Source organism: Tetrao urogallus (assembly GCF_951394365.1).
Source record: "Tetrao urogallus genome assembly, chromosome: 11".
Lineage (NCBI taxonomy): Eukaryota > Metazoa > Chordata > Aves > Galliformes > Phasianidae > Tetrao > Tetrao urogallus.
The window spans coordinates 10,382,367-10,391,983 of NC_136824.1; the positions used below are offsets into that span (position 1 = coordinate 10,382,367).

General features: G+C 40.2%; 1 protein-coding gene across 1 annotated transcript; it reads right to left on the reverse strand.

The window, feature by feature from the left end:
- Positions 1-573: 573 nt before the first annotated feature.
- SLC24A5 (solute carrier family 24 member 5) lies at positions 574-8,457 on the reverse strand (the record flags this gene model as incomplete). The annotated part of the gene is made up of 9 exons (XM_079541206.1): positions 574-896; positions 1,490-1,591; positions 4,477-4,683; positions 5,373-5,656; positions 6,415-6,515; positions 6,838-6,941; positions 7,031-7,114; positions 8,086-8,262; positions 8,340-8,457. The coding sequence occupies 9 exons, from the start codon at positions 8,455-8,457 to the stop codon at positions 574-576; spliced, it is 1,500 nt and encodes a 499-aa protein (XP_079397332.1).
- Positions 8,458-9,617: the final 1,160 nt, after the last annotated feature.

Consider the following 9,617-nt stretch of genomic DNA (forward strand, 5'->3'; position numbering starts at 1 on the left):
TATACTGTGATACTTGTTAACTGAATCTTACTATGTTTGGTTTTTAAAGACAATTAGCCTGATTTTTTGTTGTTTTTTTAAGAGGCACTGAGCACCTGTAGGTTCCATTAGACTATGGGAACTTTGGATGCTTGGCGCCTTTGGAAAATTAGGCCAAGTGTCTCTCTCTAGTCATTCAGTTTAAATGAATGGTTATACTGTTTTTAATAAAATAAGCCATTTTCTCTGTTAAGATTGCATAGTGGGATTTGTTTAGTGTTTCGTGATTTTTATTTTTTTTTCCCAAGCTCTTGTATCAACATTGTAATGTAAAAACTAGGTGGTTTTTTTTCCTTCCAGAATTCTAGTTTTATGTGCTTGTTGTCATACTGTAATTCTTGACTCTAAAGGAAAGGGCTCCAATTAGGCTGTGATGTTTTTGTTCTACTTAATATTACTTTAATGCCATGACTTAGTTCTGTAAATAAGATTTAGAGTCCAATGGAAGTCTTGGATTTTTTTTTATTTGACTAAATGAAGAAACTGATCTTTTTCTCTGGCTTTTATTTTTCATCAGTACATCACTGATTAAAACTAGTTACCACAGACCCTTGTAGGATTGTTCCCTATGATGCCAAGTTCGTATAAAATTGATAATACAGTAAACGCTAAGTAGAGTATAAGACAAATTGCTCCCAATTTTTTATCTATTTTCCAGCCATTCAGGTGAATTGCCAGAAAAATAAAAACAACTGAACAGATGAGAGAAGTGGCTGTGTAGGTCAGACCACTGCTGTTCACTTCTATGGGTTCGGATGTATTTATGAAGGCAGTTTTTATAAACCAGGGTATTCCCAGACATAGCATATCAAATACGTTGGATCCCACAATGTTAGACATAGCCATGTCTCCGTTTCCTGTAAAACAAGAAGTACAAATAAACCTGACTCGTGTTACACAAAATTGGCAAACTGTTTTGGAGCAATAGGCTGTCGGCCCTCGACTTTTTGTGAAGCGCCCTTTTCAATCTTTTTCTTTGCACAAAGGTAAATATGATTCCACAGACTGTGGTTTTGATACCACAAGCGTAAAAAATGTCTCCCTAAGTCACCAGTGCCTGCGAAGCTGCTCTTAAGATAACCTAAACAGGATAGTGTAAAATCCAGTTGTGTTTAAAATACCAAGACAGGTTGTGCTTTGCAGTAAAGCTGTGATGTGATCAACAACAAATCATACCAGTCCAGAACACTTACCTGAGATACTGGGAGGTTTTTAAATGTCTGAACCTCAGTTTTTTGTGTTTGTTTTTTTTTTGTTTTTTTTTGTTTGTTTGTTTGTTTGTTTGTTTTTTTTTTTAGCTAAGCTATCGTATTTATTCATGGTAAACTTAGAAACTGGAGAAAGTTTAGAAGCTGCTCCTTGAATTTCTGGAGATGTTGACTAGAGCTCTGTTGTCAAAGTGCTTTTTAAACGCACCGATTGGAATGAGCCTGACCACCAAGATCTTTACCTTTTCGAGCCACCAGCACGCTTGCAACTGTATCTGGTACACTTGTTCCTGCTGCCAGTAATGTGAGACCCATTACTGACTCTGGAATTCCCAGTGTTTCACCTGTAGTTCAGAGACAATGGGAGAAAATATGAGCGAGATTTTTTAGGTTGTTTCATCTGAAGAAATTTATTCAGGTGTCCTTTGCTGGAAAAAGGATTATTAATAATAGTAATTCTGAAATCTGTGGAAACCGTTCACCTATTTAACTTGACTAAACATGCAGTGACTGAACTGTGAAGTAGTTAAAAAGAGTAACAGTAACAACAATGAAACGTTATATTGCTCTTGTTCCTCAATCAAGGAACTATAGGATAGCAAATATCTTATTTACAGCTTTTTCAAAGACCTGAGTGGATGGAAGGTTTTCTGTGTTCAAAATATTAGTTATGGATTGTCCTTTGAGGTGCAGTTGAAATTTAAATTCCTATTTATTCCCTTTTCTCAATTCCTGGAAAATGTAATAGTTTTCTTTGGTTTGAGACATTTCATCATTGGCACCCCAAAGTGTTATTGGAGCAGTAATTCTTATAAACACAAACTCTCCAAAGGGGGGAGAGGAGAAAAAACACCAAGGCGTGACTTTGTTAGGAAATGAGGACATTAAGGGTATGGTTACAGTATTGTCTCATCTATGTGGCTCTATCACTTCATTGCAGTTAGAAGGAATTAGAAGTTTTTTCAGTCTATGGGAAGAAGCAAAATGACTTTTAAGTACAAGCAGTTCTGTAGAAGGGTGAGTTTCTTTACATCAACACTGATTTTAAATAAAAAAATATATATATTTATCAAAGCAGAAATTTCCTGCCTGCCTGTATTTTTAGCCCTGTGTGTGCTGAAAGAATACAGGTTTCTTAGAATACAGGGATTCAGATCTTCAAAATTGTAGCAGCCTTTAGTTTTATGTACCATTCATAAGCATCAATACCTTGAAGTACTTGATATTTCTGTTCAGACTGTTAAGTAATTAAAGCTTGTCTTACATTTTACTGAACCACATAAATTTATTATTGTTTTTAAAACCTGTATTGGTTTTAGTATTCAGACTGAAGAGTATTCAGACACTTCTAAGCAGTTTTCTTAAAATAAGAGGCAGTGTGCTGTAACGTAGCTCAGCAATGATTGCCTACTATGTAACAGCTTAGTCTAGATCAACCCCGTAAATTTGTTTGAAATTTTTCCTGTTCAAAGGGACTAATATCATCCTCTTGTAAAATATGTAGTGGTATTTATTTTTCCATGGCTTCTAATGTAAGAGATTGGTAGGATGGAGGGACCAATAGGATCAGCTTTTATAAGTTAAGCAAACAAAGCTGAAATATGAATGAACCAGTGTTATGCAGCCAGTAGTCGTTTCTAGCCCTCTGAAGTTTATAAGATAGAATCTAAACTCAGGTGAAGCTGATTTTTTTTTTTTTTTTTTTTTTTTAACTAGTAGATAGATTCATCTTCTAGTTGAACTGTAGGGTTTTTTTTTCTGGCAATTGACCATAAAGAGAGAATGGTCTTATTTTTCTAGCCTTCAGTTCATTTTGTGTATTGATAGCAATATCTTGCTATAGTAATGAAAATTTCCTTGCTAGTAAAAAAAAAAAAAAAAAAAAAAAGTGTACTAAATTAGGTTTGCTCTTGACCATCAAAACGTAGCCCCCTGCGATGAAACTTTTGGCACGTTTGATAGGCCATTTTTATGCAAAAATAGAATATTTTTGGGTCAACTTTCATCAGAGAACCTAGACTTGAATATATATATACAAATACATGTAATTTTTAGAGTTTTAATGTGTAAATAGAACATATTTGACCTTGAAGTAGTGGGACAAAGACCCCAGTGCTGCTTGTAATGACTCTTCAGAGTGGACTAGCACTAATGTGCTATTTGGAACTCCACTGTACCTACTTTCATACGAATTAGTGTTTCGTCTAGTAGATGGGCAATAATTTTCATCTGGATCCTGTCTCAGAGGCTTCTAGCATTCAGATGGTAAATCTTTGATTTTTAGATACAAACAGAAAATTGTTTGACCAAGGAGTGAACCTGATGGGTGTTGTATCCAGCAATGTTAGTAACTTCTCACGTCTACCGTTGTGTAGGTCTGTGTCTGCACTTAACAAGAAGTTATTCGCTGAATTTTTAGTTTGAAAACAAGTTTAGGATGCTGAACTAGCAGAATACTCAAGTAGGGTTAGTGAGCTATGATGTAGAAATGGCAATGTTTGTGCTGTTTCTCATTTAGAGATCTGTTTTCTGCTCGTTCTTAAAATTAAAACCTGGTTGTTTTTCTTTCTTGAGCTGACTGGAGAAACAGTGAAATGGGGAAAACTTTTAATACTTTAGGATATTTTAGAACTGATTTTACATTCATTCACATCTTACCTCGCTCAAATTCAGTGCTTTTTCAGCTTTACTTTATGATGCAGATTTTTAAGAGAGAAACACATGTAAAGAATAAATATATATGACACTAATAAACATATGACACTGTAGTGGGAATAAAATAATATGGAAGTTTGGGCACCATTTTTGGCAGTTGAGGTGTAGAAATAATGGATCTCTTCCAAAAATCTGAATCTTTAATTTCAGTCTCGGTGGATTCCATGTTTGCCAGACTTCAGCCTGATGAGTTTGTTCCTGCATACCTCATTGTTTCACTTCATCGAGCAATTTAATGAAACTATCTTTTTAAATATAGGCTGGTTTTTGTAGCTTTGTAAACAAATTCTCTTTCACACAATGGTAAGCAGTCAAAAATAGCTAAATTCTACAGAGGTTTTCTTTAGATGGAAGGAGGCAAACGAAGCAGTCGCACACAAGGGATTATTTGTTTTAAGCAAAATACGTGTTGCTATACTGACTGTTAAATGTGAAAAAGGAAAATCTTCACACAAAGAAAACTTTTCCAGCTGTGGTTAATCAGTTGCTTCGGTGCAGCACCTGAGGTACCTACCTGCTACTGTTATCATCCACACAAGGACGTAAGTGATTGCAGAAATCCATGCTGCTGACATGAAAAATGTTACCATGAACCAATTCCTCCAAAACCGCCTTCTGCAATCTGGTGTAGTCAAATAGAGCAGCGTAATAATAGGAAGGGATAACACCCACAGAATTCTCTTCATATCTTCTTCAGGCATGGTGAAGACGCTTGGATGATCTGTTGATGAATGAACTGTTTTAAACTGTAGCATTAAGTTTGAATCTTAGCACTAAGTCATACGATTTGCTTCTACTTGTGAGAATACTGGAAAAAGGTACAAGAAAATGACTGTGATGTTGTAACTGTTGTCTTACTAGTGCCTACATCACACTGGACTGAACTCTGAAATCAGATGTTCTTTATTACTGTGTCACTAGGAGACAGCCAAGGTGGATGAAAAATGAACTTGTCTATGAGGTTTATGCAAAATGTTTACAAGACTTAGCACCAACTGATGATTTGTCTAAGTGAAGAGGAAGCGTGGTCCGTGGCTCCATATTCCTTCTGCTTTAATGCATATTTTGGGTTACAAACTGGCCACTGTCATGACGAAACAGGATGTATTAGTACAGTAGCAGTGTGTCTTTCAGCTGATACTGCATTTTACAGAGTTGCTGGGAAGTTTCAAACATGCACAGCAATAACTGATGGAAGTTCTGTTACTGGCACAAATAAGCAACTGTCCTAGCATTCCTGTAGCAACTAGTTTCATACAAAAATCACAACTACAATTTTACTTAACGTTATATTCCAGCACAGAATAATGATGTACTTAAATACTATGATATTTTTCGAGCAAAGTCTTCATAATATCTGAAAACCCGCTCTTTGTTAGAACTTAGAGACAACTGTGAGAATACTTATACCTTCAGAGATCTCATCGAGCCCATGTAAGCTTGTTGAAAGCTGAGAATAGTCCAGCTCATCTTGAAAAATTCCACTATCAGTTCTTGACTGTGGACGAATTAGAGGCCCTCTCTCTTCCCTCCATCCAGCTAATGGCTGCTGCTCACCGCTCTGTTCCGTGGCTTTTGTAAAACACGAGCAGCAGGGACTGAGCTTTTTCATGAGGCACCGGTTGATTTTAATGTCAAAACATAGTACCAGAATATAACACCCATATATTAATAATAAGGAAGCACTTTCATACCTAGAATTAAAAATAAAAAAAAAATTACATAACGTGTAATATAGATTAATATATAATAAATAACTAAAGTGACTGACATGAGAAGACAAAAATTGCATGAGTAGTGAAAGGAAAAAACAAAAGCATCTTTTTGCACTTGTATGGGCAATGTCATGGAAGTTTGTAAGTTTCTTCATGTCTTTCAGCAGTTTAATTAATTCTCCTCCCCTGCAGAATCTTGTCTGTGTATTGTATAGCTGCATGTTTTCCAGGGGAACTTACTGAACAACTGATGTTTGCAAAACTGAGTCTTATGAGATGGTTAAGGAGGGGGACAGAGTGTGTTATTTTGAGTCAGAAACTTCAGAGAGGTGGCACCGGGCCTGACTGTTTTGAGACAAGAGGAGCTTCAGTAGTGATGGAAGAGACTTGACAACAGAAAGTCATGATCTACTTCTGACAGAGGAACGTTTTAGTGGTAATGCTGTTAAGGAAAGTCTCTAAAAGAAGTAAGCTACGAAGACCAACTGCTATGCCAAAACAGGTCAGATAGAAGTTGTGAAGTTTGTACAAAGAAACCTATGCAGACCAGACTATAAATACGCAGGGTTTGAATGGTTGGGTAACAATCTTTACAAGTGTTGTGACTTTCTACATTTTTAAAGCAACAGGATGTATATTTCTGTTAGTGAATGGCAGCTGAAGTTTGTCTGTTTGTTTTTTAGCACTGTTTCACTAATCTCCAGTCAACGGTAATTAAACACTACTTGTGCTCTTACCAGTAAATTCTGCTGTCAGATATCATCGCAAGGACCGCCGCTGCACTAATGGTATATGCCAGGCAGTCTCTAAACAGCGGCCAACAGGATAGCCTGGAAACCTGCAGATCACAGATTCGTTTTCATTTTTTAAAAATGTGTCTGTAATACTTTCACTAAGTGCTGTAAATGCTGCATCGGTATGTTGTTTCTATATTATGTACAAATTTAAGATTCTTAGGAATGACTCAAGTATGATATTTAACAACTTAGTGTTTTTAAAAACTTTCATAGCAACTTATCTTAAATCTGATTACATGCTGGTTTTGCTACGAAATAATAAACTTGACGGTTGTCATAGTAAGTCTCTCTTGACTTTTGTTGGCGAAGCAGAAAGGATAGCCACTTGGCTCTCAGGTGCAGACTGTCCGAGTTGATCCTTACCACGCTAGAGAGCAGCCCGCATGCTGCACAGATCCCCAGAAGATTATAGATGGCCGATCCAAGGATGGTGCTGACGCCGATGTCTCCTTTTGTCACGAAGACTCCTACAGGGAAAATGACTCTGGTACGTTCCTCTTTGACATGCAAGGTAAAGAGTTCTAGGTTACTAGGAGTCAAAGTGTGTGTCTCTTACCTAGAAAAGCAGTGACAAGCTCTGGAGCAGAGCTTCCGGCAGCCATAAAAGTTGCTCCAGCAACATCCTGAGAGAGGCCAAGGCCTGAGGACAGAGCGAAAGAATTGCTTTAAGAATTTTTTTAAAACCTAAATACGTCAGCAGTCTTACATCAGTATGTAATATTAGAAGCTACTACAGTGTACTGGGATGAACTCTGCTCTCTTTCATACAGTTAATGCAATTATTTGAAATTCCTAAAACGCTGAAAATGTAGCCTCGTTAATTGAGCTAACTTGTTCCCAACCTCATTTAAATACTAGAAACTGGTAACAAAGGCATTGCAATATGATCTTAAAAGTTAAAATAGACACGTTTATGACGGCCTTAATGCTGCTTCATGAGGATAAAACTGGTGGGGAGGTTCCTTGGACTAGTGTGGTAACACTTCATGATGATTCAAGTCAAGTCTGTTTTGAGGGAAATCCATGCTCCTGTGTCTTAGTAAACCAAAAATAGATTTAAACCAGTGCTGGAATGAACCTCCTCCATGAACGCTATACTTTTGTTCTTGTAAACTGTTTATGAAACATTACCTTTTGGATTGAGGTCTGTGCTGAGATAGGAAAGTATAGCTTGATACGGAACAACAGTCTAACATGTCGATTTAAATGAAGTATTGGCTCTATGGCAATGCTTAAACTTACATTTCCTGCAAGCGTTCTGGTCTGGAGAGCATTTTCCAGTGTTCAGGGATGAGTTTCCCTGGAGAATCTGTTTTATCAATGAAGATCTGAACTCAGCCAGGACCACTTTTACATTCATCGGTCTGCTGAAGCCTGGGGACTTACTGCAGGGTGATGAGATTTCACGGGCTGTTCTAACTGTCCCCTCCTCTGACATACCCACTGTATGGCGGCAGCTCACGCCGGTGCTTACAGGCTTTGCTTTGCGGCGCAGCATCGTACGCTGCTAAGGTCTGTGTGTGCGAGGATCCGTGGGGTGGCTGCAGCTCTGCCCGCAGTGCCCCAGCTACGAGCCCCCGGCGCTACAGGGAAGGGGATGAACGCACTTACATTCCGTGATGATCTCTAGAGACGGAAGGAAGTAATCATCGCACACGATGGACGCGGCCAAAAACATGTAAAGTATAATTAGGAAATAAATAACGATTCCGCCATCCTTTCTCTCCTGCGGTGTAAAAAATCCCTCAGGAAACTCAGACGAAGGGGGAACGCAATCCGTCCCGTTCTCTGAAAGACGAGGACAGAGCCGTTACAGCGCGGCCGGGGGCGGTCGGCAGGTGCGCGGCTCGCGCCCCTCGCCCCACCTGTGTCCTCGGCCGGGCGCTGCGCTCGCGCTCCCCTCGGCTTCCAGCCCCACAGCGCCAGCAGCAGCAGCAGCAGCGCCGCCCGCCGCCTCCACAGCCCGCCCGCTCTCGCCCGCATCTCGGCGGCCCCGGAGCGGCTCTGAGAGCGCGATGGGAGGAGGCAGCCGGGGTTAGGGCCGGAGGGCCACGTGACCCCGGGCTGCACGACCCCCTGCTCGCCCTCCGCTCGGGCGTTTGTGCTCCTGAGGCAGAGCCGTTCAGCGAGAGCTGGGCTGAGCGCGGCCCCTCCCTTCAGCCCGGTTGACTAACGTTCTTTGTGTGGTGACCTTTCTGCAGCGAAGTCATGTGTATAATTGAGGATTAAATGGTAAAATGCAGTCTTTTTGCAGGATGGCTTTGCGTGGCTGTTCCCCACTCCCATAGAAGGAGTTTGTTTTCCATCGAGCTCCTCTCAGACATCTCCACAAACACCTTTGATCCCATTAGGCACGATGGCATTCGGAGGTGCCCACATTCTGCTCATTGCTCATCAGGCGTCGGGCTGATGCTTGCACTGGTGAGAAATGTGCAAATGGGAGAACAGCATGGTGCTCCGCTGCATCCAGTGCTTCCCAGCGCTCGTTCCTTGCACCCATTTTGCTTGCTCAGTGCATGACCCATCTCTGTAGCACGCAGGAGATGAGATGAGGTGATAAGATGGCTCTTCTTCTTCCGCGGTAAAATGGAGCAAACAAAAAAAATCCTAAAGCCACCCACCCTTACAATATGAATGCGTGTTCCCGGAGAGAACGTTCTGGAACAACAGACTTTGCAGCGATTACTTTTACCTTTTTCTGACCCCTCCATGAAAAGGGGCCTGGAACGCCCTTTACCTCAGTGGAAATGACTTCAATCACCCAAAGCTGTGGAGGTGATGGGTACCTTTCAGAGGACACGTTCCCCAGGCTGTCTGAAAAGCAGAGGGAAGCAGAGCTGTGGCAGCTGCTGCTCCTGCTTTGCAGCAGGAAATCAATCGTGGTGATTTTGAAAGATTTATGGATAGGATTTATTTCTAAACCCCACTTTTCCATCATAATGAAACAGTGCAAATTTTCCTGTCTAAATTACTGATGCCTGTTTCCCTACGTGGGTCAACAGAAAGAGCTTCGTTATGGAGGTAAGCACCTTCCTTGCCATTACGTGCCTCTCTTCCCTCGAGCTGACCATTTACCTGCTCTTAGAACCCCAGCACAGTTTTCTGATATCTGCTGTTTCAATTTAGGCATTTTGAGAGCGTGC